The sequence below is a fragment of the Sarcophilus harrisii genome, chromosome 2, assembly GCF_902635505.1.
Source record: "Sarcophilus harrisii chromosome 2, mSarHar1.11, whole genome shotgun sequence".
NCBI lineage: Eukaryota > Metazoa > Chordata > Mammalia > Dasyuromorphia > Dasyuridae > Sarcophilus > Sarcophilus harrisii.
The window spans coordinates 115811239-115832154 of record NC_045427.1 but is presented as its reverse complement, the minus strand read 5'-3'; the positions used below and the strand labels follow the sequence as shown (position 1 = coordinate 115832154).

The 20916-nt window shown below is 39.4% G+C and overlaps 1 protein-coding gene across 2 annotated transcripts; it reads left to right on the top strand.

Annotated features, from left to right (window-relative positions):
- The first annotated feature begins 1597 nt into the window (after positions 1-1597).
- Positions 1598-20267, top strand: PRNP (prion protein). 2 transcript variants are annotated; one of them, XM_003757949.3, is made up of 2 exons: positions 1598-1758; positions 17658-20267. In XM_003757949.3, the coding sequence occupies exon 2, from the start codon at positions 17668-17670 to the stop codon at positions 18451-18453; it is 786 nt and encodes a 261-aa protein (XP_003757997.1). In that variant the 5' UTR covers positions 1598-1758; positions 17658-17667; the 3' UTR covers positions 18454-20267. The 2 variants fall into 2 exon arrangements, with proteins under 2 accessions (XP_003757997.1, XP_031806492.1); XM_031950632.1 differs by lacking the exon at positions 1598-1758 and adding an exon at positions 2895-3239.
- The last annotated feature ends 649 nt before the right edge of the window (positions 20268-20916 follow it).

Below are 20916 nucleotides of genomic sequence, written 5' to 3'. Positions count from 1 at the left end.
GTGTTAGCAGCTAGAAGACATTAGAAATAAAAAATGGCCTTTGAGTTGAGGCAGGAAGGAACTTAGAGATTCAGATAATTGGAGGGTGTGAAGAGAAAGTATATTCCAGAGATAACAGATGGAAGACCTTGTATCAAGAGCAGTACAATTTGGCTAGAGCACAGTGTACATGGAAGGGAGTAAAATGTTAATAAAAGCAAAGTTGCTAAGGGTTTTAAGTGCTAAACAAAGGTATATATATTTGATCTTGCAGGTTATGGGGAGCTACTGAAATTTATTAAGAGAGTGCTGTGAAATCAAATTTATAAGTAGAAGCTGGCTTTGGTCTTAGCAACACCTAGGGTCAACATCAGTCACTAATAAGTACTGACTGGCTACTTGATTCTGAGAAAGTCGCCTATCTCTCAGTGCTTCTTAGTACCACAGTAAATGAAGAATATTAATTGCAGTAATTTTGCTGATCTGATTCGCCAAAGGGACTTTTCTTACTAGGAGCTTCCCCTGCAGGGATGAAATCTTAAGTCTGGAAGAAAGAAAGAAACAAACAAAAATGTGTTGAAACAGACACAAGGTACCAGAGAGAGAGAGAAAGTGAATCCTTCTGGTTATATAGATAATTGAGGCTTAGGGTTTGTTGGTGATGTTAAAATTGTCTTTTGTTTATAATAAAAAATATATTTTAAAAAAAACAATCATTCCCTTACACACACACACACACACACACACACACACACACACACACACACACACACACACACATCGTTTCTTTTAGAGCTGGAAGAATCGTAGAAGTAATCTAATCTAATTCCTCATAAAGGAGGAAAGTATTATGACTACTCCTCTGAGTGGGATAAAAACTAAAGTAGAAAGAATGAGTCATATAAAAGTATAATGGAATTCTTTATCTGTGTAATCGTCATTCATTGAAAAACCATTGTCAGCTTTTAGTATCGTTACTAAGAATGCCAAGTCTATTACTAATTTCAAAAACTTGATTTTGTTGAATTTTTTTCCTTTTTCTTTTTTTTTAAACAAGGAGGTGATGACAGGGGAGGAGAGGTAGAATATTCTGAAATGAAGGTGATGTAAAAACAAACGGTCTCAATAAAAATAAGATTTCTAAACCTAACTCGTTGGTTCCAAGCCCGAACCCACTCCCCTAACCCCATCTTTTTGATTACAAAAGTAACAGAAATTGCCTCCAGCTCCAAGACTTTTCTTTGCTCTCCTGAATCATTTTAGTCCCGTAAATCCGCAGCTGTGACTTCCTGCCAACTCCCGATTCCCCGTTGTTTTTATAGCTAATGAATAATCCCTTATAAATAGGCATCCCTCACTGAACATGTTGACCAGCCATTAACCGTAAAGGCGAAGTAATTCAGAAGGCGGAGGGCAAAGAGGGGGTGGGGATGGAGCTGTCAGCTTTTCCTAATGACAGATCTGTCTTCGAATGAAGGCCAGCCCTTTCTCCTATGATTGCTTGCAGGCGCTCCAGCCCGGGCGGGGTGATTCACGGGCCTCTTGATCAATCAGCGGGAGGGCTCTGCGATTGGCCGACGGGAGGAGCTGCGGCCAAAGCGATTGGAGGCGAGGAATTCCTTTTCCTCCTCCTCTCAGTGCTTCAGTCCTCGCTCCAGACCTTCCTCGGTCTTCCTGACAGTTAAGAGCACACAACGGCGCGGCTGCTGGCCATCTGCGAGCTCCCAGAACCCCCAGCCTCCCTCCTGCGGGCTCTGCGTTGTTTGGATCCAAAGGAAGGTGAGTCTTTTTCTCCTTTCCAGAAAAAAGGGACCATCCACCCCTGGCTTAGAACCTCTGGAAGCCTAGGTTACCTGTGCCTCTGCAACTGAGTATCCTAGGGAAGGGTTTGTTTGCGAGAGGATAAAAACTAGGCGTTCTAGCCAGCGTAGGATGGAACCCAGGCGAGGGTGCAGCCAAATTGAGGGCTCCTTTTCAGCGTGAGAGATGGCGGTTGTCTCTTTTTCTCTCCGAGGAGACACCAGTGTTACAGAATAGTTGTTCTGCTGTCCTGCGTGGGTAGAATGTGTGAAGGAAACAAGCCCATAGACCTCTCCAACTTGGCCCTGATTTTTTTTTTTTTTTTTTTTTGAGTGCACCTGGGATTATGATTAAACGAGAAGAGGCTGATGATACGTGTATTACGCCATGCAGGCAATTACTGAGAAGTGTTTGCGTGGGCATCTGCTGAAGGAAATATTTTGTTTTACCTAACAATGGGGGAACTTTGGGCAGTTGGAAAGGTTTGTGCGAATTGCTGGGGGAAAGGTGATTTCAGAAATGGGTATCATCAGAGGTCTTGAGAACAGGTGTGTTTGCTTTAAGGTGTGAAGGAGAAGTGTTTGAGATTGTGCCAGTTGCTGTTAAAAGAGTGCCTACCTTATGATTGTATGAACAAGTGGAGGGATGCTGTGGAGTATGTGGATATTCCATCTACATAAAGGTGTGGGTTGTTCTGATAGAGACGCGTCCTAAATTGATAGTAGGTAGCAAGGAAGGGTCATGGAAACACCCCCGTTTCAGATCCAGCACTGCCCAGCTAGCCTGTGTATCTTTAACTCCAAGGGCCCTGTCTCCTTTTTAAAAGATTTTAGATCAGATGACCCAAAATCTTTTCTGGCTCTTATCCTCTTAGCTTAGTTTTATTGGATGACAGAAAGGGACAAGATGTGTCATGGGGCCTACTCCCTTTTCTCTAGTCAGTGAAACCTACTTACAGGTCTGATACTCTGTAGCAAACATATATTCTCCAACAGGGTTATTTTGAGGCTCAAATGAGATCATAAAAGCACTTGGTAAATGCTTACGACAGCAGATTGTAGCATCTCTGTGGGTATGTTTTGCTGCAAACTATCAGAGTGTGGGAACTGGGCCCTAGAGATTATGTGGTCTAAATCTCACATTTTGCAGAGAGTTATACAATTGAGAATTAAAGGAAGGGGCAAAATGTAAGATTGGATAGGCAATGACATGTTTTGGAGGAGGGAGGAGTAAGGCTCTGTGGTAATATATTCTGGGGAGGGCAGAAGAGAAGTAAAAGCCGGCGAGAATAATAAAATGCGTAATAGCAGCAGCAACTACGAAATGTTTTGTTGGGCCCGCCGGACCTCTAATTCTTAGCGTCAAAGAGCCCATTCCCAAACCCAGCCAAGGGCTGTCCACGCCTTCCTTACCCCTGCATCTGCTCCCGACCCACCCTTCCTAAGAATTTGGAGGAAAAGGTATGCAGATCTTAGCGGGAGGAGCAGAGAAATCCTCCCAAGGTTTCGGGTGCTTTGAGATCTCGCAGCGGAAGAAAAGGTTGTGGGCAAGCCAGGTGAGGAAGTGGGTGGGGGCGGTGGCAGGAAGGACTACGCCCGTTAATTGCTGGCAGCTCCTAGAATGAAACATTGGGGTGCCTTGGGATCGGGCTGATGGAGGGGAGGGGTTTCGAGAAGTAGAGTCGGCATGAAGGAGGAGCTGGAAAGTAGGAGGAGTCGGGGTCTGGGAGTGGAAGATTAAATTAAAAGAAAGATGGGTATGGGTGGGGAGGCAAGATCCTTGTAAATGGAAAAGGAAAGAACTTTAGTTTAAGGAAGCTCCCTAGGTAAGAATGGCTTTGGTGTGATGAAGAGACGTGAGTTCGAATTCAACCTCATACACTTAGGAGCTGTGTAATCTAAGCAAGTCACCACTTCTCAAAAAAAAAAAAAAAAAAAAAAAAAAACCGAGAAGGGATGGACCCGAAATTTCTAAGGTCCCTTTCCAGCATGACTGATTTTAAATTGAAAGATACTTTAAAGATACCTTTAAAAAAAAAACTTTCAGTATAATTGATTTTTTTAATTGCATATATTAGATGCATTTAAAAACTTTATTCTGAGAAGAGTTCTATGTATTTTGCCAGATTGCCAAAGTGGGGTCCTGATCTGGGATTACACAGGTAATACATAAGAGACAGGTTTGGAATCGGGGTCTTCTGATGCCAAATGTAGCTTTTCCTACTCCATCCATGGTCTTGTTTCTCAGATAGCAGTTTGGAGATAGAGGATGGGCGTGAGGCTGGAATTAGACCCATTTATATATTAAGTCGGAAATCTGGATGAAGGCAAGGCCTCTGGCCTCATGGAGATCTTGAGTTAATAGGATTGGCATTGAATCCCCCTCCACTCCCAGAGATTCTGCCTTAGTTCAGTCTCTTCTCAACTATTTGGATTGTTGAAGCAGGGTTTTGATTAGACTTCTTTACTCAGAACCTCACCTGTCCAATCCCTTCACCACATAACTGTCAGGCTGCCCCTATCCCTCTGACTCCAAAGCTACTGGGCTTTTTTTTTTTTTTTTGATTCTAGAATCAAATACAAATTCTGATATTTATTTATTATCTAATGCCCTTCACCTAATGGCAGCACTTTTAATCTTTAACTATCCTTTACCCAGTCTGCTTCACATTGGACTACCCTTCTCTGTGCTTTCCAGATACAAAGACATTCTTATTTGATCCTCAAGGCATTAGGAAACTAGTAGGTATTTTAGAGCAGAGGCATGGCAAGGTGAGATGTACTTTTAGGAAGTCATTTTGACAGCTATGTAGAGGATGGATATGGGAGAGAAAATAGTGGAAGCAGGGAAAATTGGCAGGCATTGCTGGTGAATTGACACAAAAGCCTAAACTCATCTGGTGCCTGAGTGAATGGAAAGAAGAGGCAGATGGGAGAAATATTATGGGCATGAAATCATCAAGATTTGGTAACTGATTGAATTTGGGAAAGCAGAAGAAGGGAGTCAAAGATCACCCCAAAGTTTTGTATTTAAATGAATGGATCAGAAAGTACAGATACTAATATTCCTATTGAAAAATCACTTCACTATATCAGAAAAAGCAGATTTAAGATTTCTGCAGCCTAAGTGGCCTACAACAGCCTTAATGAACCTCTGTGTGTGTGTTTATATGTGTATATGTGCATGTATGTATACATACTTCCACATGGAAACTAATGAGTTTCTTGAACCTAATTGTTGGAAAAAAAAAAAAAAAAAACAGGCTTGTGACCAGCACAGAAAAGGAAATAGGCCAAAGAATTTTAAGTACAGTAATCCCTCCCATATTGACTGGAGGTAGGGAGAAGGGTGGAGTTAGGGGAATGGCACCCTACTTCCCCCATGTGGAAATCCACATAAAATATTTTGGCCTTCTCTTCATACCCAAGAAGAAGTCTGACTTATTCTTTATCAGGTGTTTATAGTTCCTTATTGTAAAATTTGGGTTAAATATTTGATCATAGGCTCTGTGTCATATACTGGCCTTCTAATTGTCTGCAACTTTTGCAAAATTCCCCCCAAAATTCTCATTTAATTTTTTATACTCTCAGTATTATCAAAACCATGATGTGGAAGGGATAACTGTAACTCTAATCCTAACATGTAGTAAACTTTCAAAAAAATTCAGTTTAACAAACATTGAGGCTTCTTCCTAGCATGGCAGACTTTGGGGGTCACTGGGGAAGAAATAACATGTAAATAAAGACACAGACTTTGCTGTCTTGGAGCATATTAATCCAATCTATTTACAAAAAGGATCATAATACAATTTAGAGACATAGACTTGGATAGACACTTCTGTCATGATACATGAAGCTTCCCATGGATTCTCACTATTTACTCAATGTAGCTTTTTCTGCCCAATAAATCTGGATTTCTTAACCTAGGATCCCTGAACTTGGTTTTGTAGTTGTTATTGTTGTTTTTAAAAATGTCTAAAAACTATATCAAACATTGGAGACTTACCACATGTGGACTCTCAGTGTATATATATATAACTGGTTTTTATGTGTTTGTGCACATGTACACATTTACAGACATTATTCTGAGAAGGGCGTCCCTAAATTTGACCAGATTACCAAAAAGAAAAAAAAAAATAGAAACTCTTTCTATTAATAAATCTTTGTTTCAGTCACCAAGAGGATAAAAGCAAGAGAGCAAGTAAGCCAAGATAAGGATGTTAAAATAGGAGAACACAGCGAACTCCTAAGCTCACAGTTTGGCTTTGTAGGCAGATTCCCTAGAGACTTCCCAGAGCCCTTGATTCAATGTCTCATTTGGTGACCAGGCCTGGGAGACACTCCCTGTGCAGTGTCAGCTCCCTCTGCTCCCAACACTTACTTAAATAACAAGCTAGCAACATGTGAGAAGAATTAAGACGTTGCTGCATAAGAGAATCTTGCATATTTTTCATTCTGAACAATGGAAGAAGAAAATTCAATTTTTTTTTTTTGCTAATTGGTGTTTTTTTCTTTTTAAATTTTTTATATATGTATATGTGCGTGTGTATATATGTATGTATAGAGACAAAAACATGCCTATATAGCCTTATACACACAAATATTTATAGTGTGTAATATATATGAATATAGATTACATATAGGTATATATACTTATGTATGTAAATTTGTATACACATTTATATATATATGTCTGTGTGTGTGTATATATAGATAGATACATACATACATAGATATATAGATATAATTCTATCTTTTTTCAGTCCTGTCCAATTTTTGTGACCCCATTGGGGTTTTCTTAGCAGTGATTCTGGAGTAGTTTGCCATTTCCTTCTCTAGCTTGTTTTACAGATGAGGAACTGAGGGAAATAGTGTCTGAGGCCAGATTTAAACTTGTGAAGAGGAATCTTTGTGAATCTAGGCTCAGCAAAAGTGAAAGAGATAGAGATCTACTGTACTACCTGACTGCCCCATGTAGAAATTTTTTCCACCATAAATATTTGTGAATGTACTAGATATACAACTAGATGCCTGTATATACAATACATACTGTATTTGAATATCAATATATAGACATTTATTCATATATAGCTGTTATTCAGTTGTTTATGTCCCAACTCTTGGAACTGCCTGCATCTATATATAGTACATGCCATAAATATTTGTGTTTATAGGGGTACAGAGACAGAGTGAATGAGAGACAATGAGAGAGAGAGAAGGAGAAAGAGGGAAGGAGATGAGGAAGAGGGAGAAGAAGGTAGAGGAAGAGAGAAAGGGAGGTAGAGGGAGAGAGGAAGAAGAAAAGGAAAGGAAGGAAGAAAAAGAAAGAGGGGGAGGGAGAGAGAAAAGAGGAGAAAGGAGAGAGAGAGAAATGACATCCCATCCTCTTCCAGAATGTCTGAAGTTCCATTGAACTGGGTTAGAGCAAAAGGTCTTAACAACTTTCCTGCTATATTTGTTCCAGAGGTTTTTTTGTTTGTTTCTTAGTTGGGGCATAGATTTGGGAGGAGGAGGTGTCTAAGGATAGTGATGTCCAAAAGCAGAAGAGAAAGAAGACACAAAGTATAGCATTAAAAAAAAAAAAAAAAATGCCTCAAATAGGAGACGGTTCAAAAGAAGTCTCAAATAAGCAGTAAAAAAAGATTTGTAGCTTTCTGTACAATCTTCTTTTTCATTTTTCTGTGTATATGAAAATGCTTGAGTTTGTCAAGTTCTGAATATTGAAAAAGTTTGTTTTAAAAATTAGTTTTTTTAAAATTAGCTGTTACAAGAAAGTCTGGAGTGGGGGTAGCCACAGTAAAACTCCCTTAGGACCCATTTTCATCCTTGACTGCCATTACCACCTGGATGATCTTTCCTTATTGATTTGGGTCTCAGTCTCTTCATTTGTAAAAGGGGATTGAACTGGAAGTGCTCTAGAATCCTTTCTAATTTTCAATCAATTATTCTCTGATCCTTAGAGACCCTCTTATATAAAAGGGTTCCTTTTATATATGGTTTTTATCTGTGATTAATAAGGGAGCTAGCTGAAAGGGCCAGAAACTCTCAAGCCTGTAGTCTAACCCCTTCATTGTACAAATGAGGAAACAGACCCAGAGTGTTTAAATGATTGATTCTACAAGGAGTTGTTAGGCTAGATTTTAACCCATTTCTCTGACTTCAAAGCCAGCGCTCTTTCTTTTGGACCACAGTATCTCCATTGTACCATGTTTTCTGTATGTTAATTTGGTTTTAAACAGATGGGATTTAAAAATGGATTCCCCTACAAAAACTTCCCTTAATTATATATTTTTCAATTGGCATTGAGTAAAGGCAAACGAGTAAGTTTATGCTCTAATGATGAAAGTTTGTAGGCCTTCTTAAGAGAAAATGAAGAGGTTTTGTGAAATCTGTTCCAATAATAGCTGATGAGGTAGCGCATTAAAATTTGTAAAACTTTACATAACTGCTTTCTTTTAGCCTTATAATATTCCTATAAAATAGGAACTTTTTTCCTATTCCTATAATTCCTATAAAAGAGGAATTATCTTGATTTCATAGATGATTTCACAGTTCATTAATTTTCTCAGAGTCACTCAGCAAGTGTGGAAATCTGGATTTGAATGCAAGTCTTTTCTGATTCTAGCCTCAGCGTGCTATTTTGCTACCATGTTCAGACTAGATTTGCCAACATCAGTTCCAATGTCCACCGTCCTTGTTGCATGGCAACAGTAGCAGCATTAAATATTCAAAATACTTCTCCATGCAAAGTTATTGGGTGACCACATTATAGTGCTATTAAATGTCTAGTAGACTCTGCTCTTCGTGAAGTCACATGTGTTCCCCTGTCACCTCTTGCAAAATTAAAGATCCCACGAGCCAGCCACAATCATAGAATGCTAAAGGAGATGCTGAAGTATTGTAGTAACTATTTGAATTACCTGGAAAACAAGGAGGTGGCTTGAGTTTAGTTGCCAAGTTACTGAGCTAGCTGACTTTGACCCTATCTGTTAAGTTATGGGATTCTGCCGAGAGGGAGGACCCAGGCCATCTTGACCTTTTGTGGACAATATGTTTTCTGCCACATAGAAAAAATGTCCTTGTTGAACAAGGAGCTATGATTTGTGATCTTGGGAATAGGTGTAAGCCAGAGGGTCACAGCCAGTGGCTAAGTAAGCAGGGATGACTGAATGAGGGGCTACTTCATTCATCTCCCCTCTGATATTAAAGGCTCATATACTTTGAGCTCTTAAAGACAGCCACAACACCTACTTTTCTATTATGTTTATTCCCTAGTCCTTCTTCGCTTATTTTACAATCAGTTAATGTTGGCCTACATGTAATTCTCCCAACAGGACTCCTGCTCCCAATTCTTCTTGGTGCATATCATAGAAATTAGGTAATGCTGGACTAGGGAAAAGCCTTCTTTCTACATCTCAGACATCCCTGAATGGGGACTCCCAATGGGGCATATGGGTCCCCTTTTCTTCTCAGGGCTCATCTACAGAGAAGAGGAACTCTTCCTATTGAATCTTTTAAGAAGTGGGTTAGGATTTTAGCTGGTTAAAAGGGTTTATTTTTAAGAGCTTTCCATTTCCTTTGGTTACATTAAATTAAAGTTTTTGCACAAACAAAAGCAACAGAAACAAGATTAAAAGAGAAGTACAAAGCTGGGAAAAAAATCTTTATAGCTAGCATTTCTGATAAAGGTTTCATTTCTAAAATATATAAAGAACAGTGTCAAATTTATAAGAATACAAGTCATTCCCCAATTGATAAATGGTCAAAGGATATGAACAAGTTTTAGATGATGAAATTAAAGCCATCTGTTTTTGTATGAAAAAACATTCTAAATCTATTGATTAAAGAAATGCAAAATGTTTCAAAACAACTCTGAGATACTACCTCAACCTCTCAGATTAGCTAGGATGACAGGAAAAGATAATGATAAATGTTGGAGGGAATGTGGAAAATGGAGACAATAATGCATTGTTGATGGAATTGTGAACTGATCCAACCATTCTGGAGAACAATTTGAACTATGCCCAAAGGGGTATAAAAATCTGCATATTTGATCGAGCAGTGCTGGGTCTATATCCCAAGGAAATGATAAAGGATGGAAAAGGACTCACATGTACAAGAATATTTGTACAAGCTCTCTTTTTGGTAAGAATTGGAAAATGAGTAGATGTCCATCAGTTGGAGGATGGTTGACTAAGTTGTGGTATATGAATGTAGTAGAAATGTTATTTTTCTCTAAAAAATGATGAACAAGCTGATTTTAGAAAGGCCTAGAAAAATTTACATGAACTGATGCTGAGCAAAACAAGCAGAACTAGGAATACATTGTACACAATAACAGCAAAAATGCACAATGATCAACTATGAAAGGCTTGATTCTTCTCAGCAGTTCAGTGATCCAAAACAATACCAAAAGACTTTGGACAGAAAATATCATATGCATCCAGAAAAAGGACTATGGAGATGGAATGTAAATCAATACATGTTATGCTTACTTCTTTTTTCTGTTGTTTTTTTTTTCTTCTCCCATGGTTTTTCCTATTTGTTTTGATTTTTCTCTCCCAACATGATTCATAAAGTAGTGTATATTAAAACAAATTGATTAATTTTAAAAAAGAGAGTTCCATTTCTCTTGTTCTGAACTTGGAGCAATAGGGAGACAAAACTGATTCAGACTCAGGAAAGCCTTTCTGACAACTAGAGGTATTATTGATTTAAACAAGCTGCTTCAGGCAGTAATGAGTTTCTCCATCTGTGGAAATCCTTCAGATGCAGGTTAGATGACCACTTTGTAGTATGGCAGAAAAGATTTCTGCTCAGCTATAGGTTAGACTAAATAAGAACTATTAACCTTTTTTCCTCATCATCAACCCCTTGTACAGTCTGATGCCCACTGACCATTTCTGAGAATGTTTTTGAAGGCATAAAATAAAATATACAGGATGGCTAAAGAAATCGCTTATATTGAAATACAGTTCCCAAATGTTTTTTTTAAAAAAACATTTGTTAACAAATACTGTAAATTCAGTTGTGGTTTGTTGTCTATATTTATAATTGAAAAAATTCTAAATTTCTTCGTTTTTTTTTTTTACCTTTCTTTTCTTTTCTTCCCTCTCCCTTTCTTCCTTTTCCCTTTCTTCTTTTTCCCTTTCCCTTTCCCTTTCGAAATTGGGGTTGAGTGATTTGCCCAGAGTCACATAGCTAGTAAATGTTAAGTGTTTTGAGTTCAGATTTGAGATCAGGTCTTTCTTATTTCAGTGTTGGTGTTCTATCCATTGCACCATCTGACTTGTCCCAATATTAAATTCAATTAATGAAATTAAGGATTAAAAAATGTAATTTTCAACCCCATCGAAGTTCATGGATTTCTTGAAATATATCCACGAACTCTTATGGATAAGAAGTCTGTGGATTTTGGATTAAGAATTCAGAGTACCATCCAACTCCAATATTCTGTGTTCTTCCTCTCCTCAGGGTCCTTTGTATCTCTTTGACATGCTTTTCCCTTCATGCCTAACCCTAAGCTGTCAGAACCTCTTCCTACTACCCCAGAATTGGGGACTAGTTGTACCATGGGCCTCTATATCTCCAATAAGTTGTTGCTAACAAAAGCGTCCCCTCCTTCCTTTCTCTGAACTCTCACCTCACTAAAATTCCCATTACCCCAGTAGAGAGGCCACAGCCTAATATGAGAAGGCTCACAGATCATAGACCTCATAGAACTAGAATCAAAAGTATCCATTTTAGTCATGTTTGCTCTGCTTATTTTACTCTGCATTTGTATTCACCACACACATAATTTCTTACCACACAATAATATTCCATTGTTCACATACCACAATTTGTTTGGCCAAGTCTCCAATTAATAGACATTCATTTTGTTTCCAAGTAAAAGAGGGATCTTTTCTAAGTGAATATCTAATAGGTAGAATTTTGGTTATTGTGACTAAATGAATATTCAGGCCCCATGAGATAAAACTTGGAAAGGAGAGGCAGAAAGATGGGGAAAGAAGATTGAAAGCAAAAGGGAAGAATGGAGAGTACAAATTTTGAGTAAATAGTGGAGGAGAAAGTTGTTTTGGTTTGGGTTTTTCAGTTGTTTTAATATCTCTGTAGAAAGCTCCACTGGGATTTTCTAATGGTCCTAGAAGACTATTAGTGAATAAGTCATTAACATGTATAGTCAGACAGTCAAAAAAGTTCTTATTATGTGTTAGGCACTGTATTAAGCATAGGAGATACCAAGAAAGGTCATCTCTGCTGTCAAAAAGCTTATATTCTAATGCAGGAGACTGCACATCCTTAACTAGGAACATGCAAGAGATATACAAAGTGAGTAGAAAGACCTTCTCAGGGTGGAAAAGGGGACAGGAAAAGGCCTCCTGCACCACAATGTCTTAACTGTAGTCAGATGTTTAGTTAATATTTGTTAAATTAATACAGATCCATGGATTCTACTTATAATTTGCTCTTCATGTCTCCTCATAACATAGAAGGCTTTTTAAAGGCTATAACCTATTTATCATCTCATCTGCCAGGTCTAACCAAACAGGACAGACATCAAGAGCTCGCCTGTCAATGGACTGGATATCTTGTCCAAGGATCAATCTAACTAAGCTTAAAAAGGTTGACCAAGTTCACCCCAGGGTGCTGATTTTTTCTTCCCCTCTTCTGATAAGTTGCAACTCTGAAAGGCTTTCCACTAACTTATAGAGGGGTTTTAATCTGCTTCAGAGGGTTTGATCACTAGAGGGTTTGATCACTGATCCCTAAAGTAGTGAAGAAATGAATAACTATATTAATCTCCATGTCCTTGCCAACTCCCTTTTGTTCATAACAGTAAAAATGTAGGTGATTAAAGTGGTTAACCCATCTGCTGGCAAGAGATAAAGGACCTGTGTGTACTATTTTTGAGAGAGGGCGTATTGGCAGTATAAACATTAGAAATGACCATTACTTAAAAAGTAATTTTGTCATGTTTTATTTAGGATAAGGAACTGTCTATGGTATCACTAGTCTACCAATCATTCTCTCTCTCCCTCCCTCCCTCCTCCCTCTCTCCTCCCTCCCCCTCTCTTCCCTCCTCCTCTTTCTCTGTCTCCCTCTGTCTCCTCTCCCCACTTTCCTTCTCCCCTTCTCCCTCTCTGTCTCCCTCTATTTCCCCTTCTCCCTTTCCCTTTCTCCCTTTCTTTCTCCTCCCTTTCCCTTTCTCCTTCTCTTTCTCCCTCTCTCTCCCTCTCCCCTTTCTCTCTCCCTACCCTGTCTCTCTCTTTTTATCTCTGTCTCCCTTCCTTCTTCCCTCCCTCCCTCCTCTTTTTCTTTTTGTCTTTCTCCCTCCCTCTGTCTCTCCTTCCTTCCCCCCTCTCTCTCTCTCTCTCTCTCTCTCTCTCTCTGTCTGTCTGTCTCTCTTTGTGTGTCTCCCTTCCTCTCTCTCCTTTCCCTCCCTCCCTCCCTCTCTCCCTCTCTGTCTTTATCCCCTCCTTCTCTGTCTCTGTCTTTCATTCCTTTCTCTTTTTTCCTCTCTTCCCCTTCCCTTTCCCCTCTCTCCTCTCTGTCTCTGTTTGCTCAGTGTTTTTTCAATGACAAACATGAAGCATCCCTGTCCTAGGAGCTTACTCTGTCTTGAAGACAACATATACATATATAATCATATATAAGATATATAACACATAAAAACTAGTTTTGGTAAAGAGGGCATTTGAAACTTTGGGGATAGGACAGGATGAAAAGAAGAAACAAGCAATTATTAAGCACCAATTACTAAGTGTCAGTTCTAAGAACTTTACAGAAAACCATGTTTAATCCTCACAACAATCTGTGAGATAGGTCCTCTTGTTATCCTCATCCTACAGTTGAAGAAATTAAAATAAATTATATGACTTGCTCAGGGATACTATAAGTGCTGGAGGCTAAATTTTAACAAGACTCTAGGAGAGGTATGGTGAAGAAACTGGAGATTGTGTAAGTTAAGGATTAGTAGAAACAATTGAGTATGATTGACCTGGAGAAGAGAAGACTTGGAGAGAATATGATAATCATCCTCTAATATGTAAAGGGCTGCTGTACGGAAGAAAGATTTTAAGGATTCTGTTCAATCCTAGAGGGAGGAACTAAAAACCAAGTCTTGAAGCAGGAGTGCCCTTTCCTTAATAATCTGAACAGTTGAAAAGTATATGAGCTACCTTAGGAGATAGTGGGCACAGCTCCTTCTCCGAGAGTTCTAAGCAAAGGCTAGATAGGATGAGGTGCTGGTTAGTCAACATTTCTGTTGTGAGGGTAAAATAGTTCTATAAATGTGGTCACTGGGCCATATCCCCAATTAGGTGGCTACCTAGATCTGGGCTCCCCAGCCACTGGCAGGATTCTCAATTCATTAGTAGACTTGACAAGGTAAGTGGGTATCCAAAGAAAATATTGGGCATTTCTGTGTGGAGACCTCTCTTTATGACCAGTGGTTCTGGTCCTTCAACCAGTAGTGTTCTGGAGCTAGCTTTATGGTCTGGGATAATCAAAAGCTGAGGATCTATAGACCCTCATGGGGTATAAACATAAGCAAGGCTGTGTTGGAGCCACCTCCAACATGGCTTGAGAAAACCAATTGTTAAATTTTCAGTGTAAGCATTTACATCTGGAAAATGAGCTACAAATTAAGGCTTAAATTATTATTTTGTTGTCTAGACCTAAGAAAATAATGGACAAAAACATTAATAATACAGATTAAGCTCAAGTGTATCTTGAATACATTGTCCCCCCTGGAGATTTACCAGCTTACCCTGCCAATGGCTATCCTATGACTATAGCACTCCCTCCTCACTTATGCCTTTTAGAATCTCTCATATCCTTTAAGGTTCATTCAAATGCCACTTTCTATATGAAGCCATTTGTGATTTTTCACTTAAGAGTTTTCTCTCAATTACTTTTTCTTTATTTATCTTTGTATATATACTCTTTATTTCCTCAATGGGATTCAGCAATCGTTTTTCTTATTACTATGGTAATTATTGGGGAAATTATTTTAATAATATAATACTAAGCAGTTATTAAATTGAGATCCAGGCTTTTCTTCTCAATTTCCTCTTTGTGGCCCAGCTCTTGTCTCTGAAGGACATGACTAAGTGAGGAGATTATCCCTACTCTCAAGGAACATAACCTTCAGTCTTGAATTGGACCATATTCAACTAGGAGATCCATTTGTCTAGACCTAGATTGTAAATAGAATCCAGTCTGAGTGAGTTCTTACCCTGGGGAAAGTAGTCCCTGTCCTTGCACCCCCCTCCCTTAGAGTTTAGGGTGACACAGCAGTTCATGAAACAGAAAACCAACCACAGTGATCTGAATGGAAATGGATTCCCCTGTCCAAAGTGCTGGAGGTGGCAGAGGCTCATGATCAAGCCACATTCTCAGCTGAAGGACTACTTTAGCCCACTTCCTCATTAAATATCCACCAGTCAAGATTGAGTTACTTGTCAGAGGAGTTCGCTGTCAGAAGGTACATACCCAATTTAGGATGTTTCAGAGACTCTCTTGGTACCCTGGTTAGAGAAAAACCACTGATCACCAATTTATTGTTAGATAGCATAATTAATAAATTGATTATTAATTACCCAGGAAGTCTCTCTCTCAGATCTCATCATGGAAGACAATTTACACAAAGAGAAGGAGTTTCATGAAGAGGGAAGAAGAGTAGGCCAGTCTGATGGGAATGTTAAGTGAATCAGAGGGAAATAATGGAAAATGAGTCTAGAAGACAGTTTAAAGTCAGACTGAAGGATTTTCAGTGTCAAACAGAAGAGCAGGAGGAAGCTCCTGTGGCTTTTGGAACAGCTGTTTAGTTTCCTCCTGTTCTTCTGTTTGATATTGAAATAGGTATATGTATACCTATATATAAGTATATATGTATGATATATACATATATATCAGTATATATATGATATATACATATATTGGATATTGTACATATTTATGTATATATCTGTGGGTATACATGTATGTATGCACATTGTGTGATTCATGCAGCTTGGTGGTAGAAATAGCATGTATATATTTGTGTATTCACAAACATATAAAACATACATTATATAGCATATATAACATACTAAGTATGTGCTATATATACACATAAAACATTATATAGCATATATCTACACATACTTATTTTGTGTATGTGTATAAGTGTGTGTATTAGTTGTTGTCTGGTTGTTTTCAGTCACGACTGACTTTGTGACCCATATGGGGTTTTCTTGGGCAAAGAGATTGGAGTGGTTTTCCATTTCCTTGTCCAATTCATTTTACAGATGAGGAAACTGAGGCAAACAGTTAAGTGACTTACTCAGGCTCACACAGCTGGTAAAGATTTGAGGCCAGATTTGAATTCAAGAAGATGAGTCTTCTTAACCTCAGCTACCTGTGTGTGTGTGTGTGTATGTGTGTATACACATTATATATATATATATATTTATATATATATATATACACATATATGTACATATATATATACATATATGTACATATACATATATACACACATAAAATATACAATATGTTCTAAATAATAGGAACCACATGTATATATAGCTACATATTGTGTAATCTATGCTGTTTAGTGCTCTTAATGGCTCTGGGTCCACAGTCTGTATATGTGCTTAATGGAGAACAAGCCATGTAATACCTGGAAGGTGCCCGCAATTGTGCTCCGCCTTTGGGGATTATACAATAAGTCCGGGTTTCAAGGAGCTCCCAGTCTATTTGGGAAACAAGATTTTTCTACATACAACACAATTACATGTAACATGTGGTTCCCTTGTTACCACGGAAGTGCTTGGAGAGCAGAGACTATTTTATTTTTGTTCTTGTACCTGTAGGGTCCAGAACTGGGTTTGGCACATATTAGACATGATATTGGAGCACATTTGCTTTCTTGTTTTTAAATATTGTAATAATAATAATAATAAATTCAGAAAAGGGAGAGCTCAACCAGTCAGCCCTCATTTGTGAAGTACTTCCTGCACACAGGGTTTTGTGCAAGGTGCAGGGACTCGAACATAAGTGAAGGAGGGGAGGATATCAGCAGCTGGGGAGTTGGGGGCTGTCAAGAAAGACCTAGTGTGGACAGTCTTGAAGGAAGATGGGGGAGTCTAAGAGGCAGACATGAGGAGCAGCTTGTATGAAGATAGTGGAAAGAATGAAAAAACATTAAGTCTGATAATGTATATAAAGTACAAAAACAAACCATGTCTGCCTTTGAGAAACTTATAATTTAATAGAGAAAGCAACACATGGAGGGAAGAGTTGTGCAGGGAACAGGTAAGTGGGGAATTAGGGGAATAGATGGACACGCCCTTCCTAGGAACCATGTCGGGAATGAGTTGATGATAGTTCCCCAAAACTGGAAGTAGAAGGAAACCAGCTCCCAGTGCCTGAAATACTGAGCCAGGGGAGACAATCACCAATCTGGAAAACAGGATCTCAGGGCAGAGGTTCCAGGGATGAAGTACAAATAGACCTGGCAGCAAATGGCTGGCCATCAAGAGGGAAGAGGGAATGCCGTCTAAAGGTTGGACTGGATTCTTCTTTGGTGAGATCATAAAGCTTCAGCTGACTTAAGTGTCTCTGTTTACCACAATCCAAACAAGGTTAAATGTCACTTTTAAAGGATTTCCCTCAAAAGAACATCAAAAAAGTTTGTGTGTCATGTTGCACTCAAGGTTGCCAGTGTTTGCTGTTTTATTTTTAAGTTATATAATCGTCCTACTTCTTCCCGATAACACATGAAAGTTTTAAAAAATACATGACATATATGTGTCTTAATTGTGTTTCTTCTCCCCCCACCCCCTTTTTCTGTGGTGATTTTCATGACTTTTTTTTTTTTTTCCTTCCCAGATCAGCTACCATGGGAAAAATCCGCTTGGGATACTGGATCTTGGCTCTCTTTATTGTGACCTGGAGTGACTTAGGCCTCTGTAAGAAACCAAAACCAAGACCTGGAGGGGGATGGAACAGCGGAGGAAGCAACCGCTACCCAGGCCAGCCCGGTAGTGCCGGAGGCAACCGATACCCTGGCTGGGGGCACCCTCAGGGAGGTGGCACTAATTGGGGTCAGCCCCATCCTGGGGGTTCCAGTTGGGGTCAGCCCCATGCTGGGGGTTCTAATTGGGGTCAACCGCATGGTGGATCAAACTGGGGTCAGAGTGGTAGCAGCTACAACCAGAAGTGGAAACCAGATAAACCCAAAACCAACATGAAACACATGGCTGGGGCCGCCGCCGCTGGGGCAGTTTTGGGAGGAGTCGGTGGCTACGTGCTGGGGAGCGCCATGAGCCGGCCTATCATGCACTTCGGCAATGACTATGAAGACCGCTACTATCGGGAAAACCAGTACCGCTACCCCAACCAAGTCATGTACCGGCCCATTGACCAGTACAGCAGCCAGAACAATTTTGTGCATGACTGCGTCAACATCACCGTGAAGCAGCACACCACCACCACCACCACCAAGGGGGAGAACTTCACGGAGACGGACATCAAGATCATGGAGCGCGTGGTGGAGCAGATGTGCATCACGCAGTACCAGAACGAATACCGCGCCGCCCAGTACAGCTACAACATGGCCTTCTTCTCGGCCCCGCCCGTGACCCTCCTCCTCCTCGGCTTCCTCATCTTCCTGATTGTGAGCTAAGAAGCCTTGCAATGTTTACTCTCTCGATGTTTATTCTCTTAATCTTTGCAGAGAAGGGAATCCTTCAGTCTGCAAGGGCAGCCCAAATAGCAGCAGTTTCTCATTTCCATGTTTGTCTATCACCCGTAGCTTAAGACCCTTATCGCCCATGCGTGCTGGGGAATGTATACAGTCAGTCCCACAGGCCGGGCCTTCCCCCCCACTCTCCCCAAACCATTTTGATCACGCGTTAGTCAGATCAGTGCCGCCTTTGTCAGTGTCCTTTCCACGGGAGGAGGTTATTAGGAAACTTCCCATCCATCGGGGACTTCTGGTCCTGTAAAAGGTTGAGGCCAAAAGAGAAATGATTTCAAAACATGTTTTCCAAATAGACACAACCGTGAGTCCTTTTGCTTGCTGAAATGTCACCTAAATAAATGTCCCTTCCTGCTTGTAGTTCATTAAATTAGTAGGAAAAGGATTAGCCAACTTGCACTTGTTAGACAACCCCATTGCCAGTTAGATGGTCACAGGGAACTCATTCATACATTTCAATACATCCTGATGCATTTTCCTCTTCCAACAACAATTTTCATCCTTTGAAACAAAACTGGAGACTGCTTAGGCAAACCATAGAAATTCCCCCAACGTGCGGGTCCAGGCTCTAGCTGCTGAATCAAGCCCAGCTATTGCTACAGAGTACTGTGATATTCTCTTGGACTTTATAATGGTACATACTCAGCAGAGGCTGCACCAAAAATAGACCCGGTCGGGAGGCTGGGTCTATTTGTCAGCGGTGGAATGAGCATAATTGTGTAAGCTGTATCCTGTGCTATGGAAACGTGTCCTGGGTAATCCACAGCTTGCAAAGTAGTGTTACTTTGGGTGTGCTTTGTCATCATTTCAGGCCATTTTTGATACGTACATATTGTTCAAGCCCAGTATGAACCATGTCTACCAATGCATTCCACCCAAGAACGTGAAAATGCAAAACAGATACTTCCAGATAATTAAGGAAGCTCTCTGAAATATCTAAGGTACCGGCAGCTCCCTAGCGGGGGTTATTTGCCCATATGTCCACTGAGATGCCGGCTTTGGATAGGGTTAAGGCAAGGGCTGACTGATTAGCCCAGAAGAACCAGTTAACATGTAATTTGTTTTTTAGAATTTAAGGAGGCAGTTTGATGACTTTATAAACAAAAGTTGCACTTACAGCTTCTCCCTCCACCCCTAAGATAAAGCAGAAACGATACTGGATGAGCACTTAAAGTCAGATTAAGAGAAAAATCCTTAAAATGGAAGAATTGTGGAAGAAATTATCCTTTTAAAAAATTAATCCAGTCTCCCAAAATATATCTCAGAAAAGAGTGGGAGAGAGGCAAGCTGGCAGGGAGATGATCTGTCTAAATGATTTTTGTTTAAGTTGTGAATAAGTCGTTCTCATAGAATAAATTATTAGGTTTTCATTATCATTATTCTGCATTGCCTTGTATCATACAGGTAGTCTTTATAAAAATCGGTAATTATTGGATATGGTAAAGTAGAAATTCTGCTCAGAACAATTGTCACCCAGAGTAGTAGTATCCATTGTGTTATGTTTCTTTCCAAGATTCCAAATGCCTATTCTATGGAAAAAGCATTCTTAGGCTTTTAACACCTGAATGGACTCCTGCATGAGTCCATAATGCACAGGGGAAAATGGTCTTTGAAATTTGCATGCACTTAGTAATATAAGGAAGTTTTATAGATTTGTAACTTCGCACGTACTTGTTTTGATGTATTAAAATTTATAAATGTTTAATATCTGACTAAAAATAAAACAGGCAGCAGATGAAGTGAGCTTTTTTTTTTTTTTTTTTTTTTTTTTTTTTTTTTTTTTTGTAAAAATCTCTTCTCTTACTGAATATTAGTCATTGGTTTGCTAATGGCTCCTTTTTGGAGCTCTTATGATCCCTACATAGTTTCTGGAGCCCTTTTAATATTTTATACTTCAATTCCTCCTTTCATAAAAAAACTTTTCAGAGCATCTTTCTTTGCCTTCGTGATAATATGGATACAATTATCCCTTCTACCCACTGCAGTTTCAGCATTAGAAATAGAAATTTTGGGAGAGTTTTGCAGAAGCCACAGAGGACACGCAACATCAGCAGATGACTTAGAGTGTGGGACCAAATAATTAACCCAAATTTACATTAAGGTGCTGCAAACACCCCATAAAAGAAAACATTTAGAATTCTCCAGTAAGAAGGGAAAGCCAAATATTTTTACACAGATTTTCCAGATTCCTTTTAATAATATCTTAAGGAATTTGCTAGGAATTAAAGTCAAATTCACTGGCCTATCATTTGTGGTCTCCCATTATTTATTTTCTTCATTATCTTCAATCTTTTAATTCTTCTCTTTTTCCTCTTTCAAAAGATCACTGTATCTTCATATCAGCACCCTAGAAGATTGCTTGATTTGGGAAAGTTGACTTGAATTCAT

Excerpts from the sequence above, each read along its gene's own strand:
- PRNP (XM_003757949.3), top strand. The coding sequence starts at position 17,668 with ATGGGAAAAATCCGCTTGGGATACTGGATCTTGGCTCTCTTTATTGTG.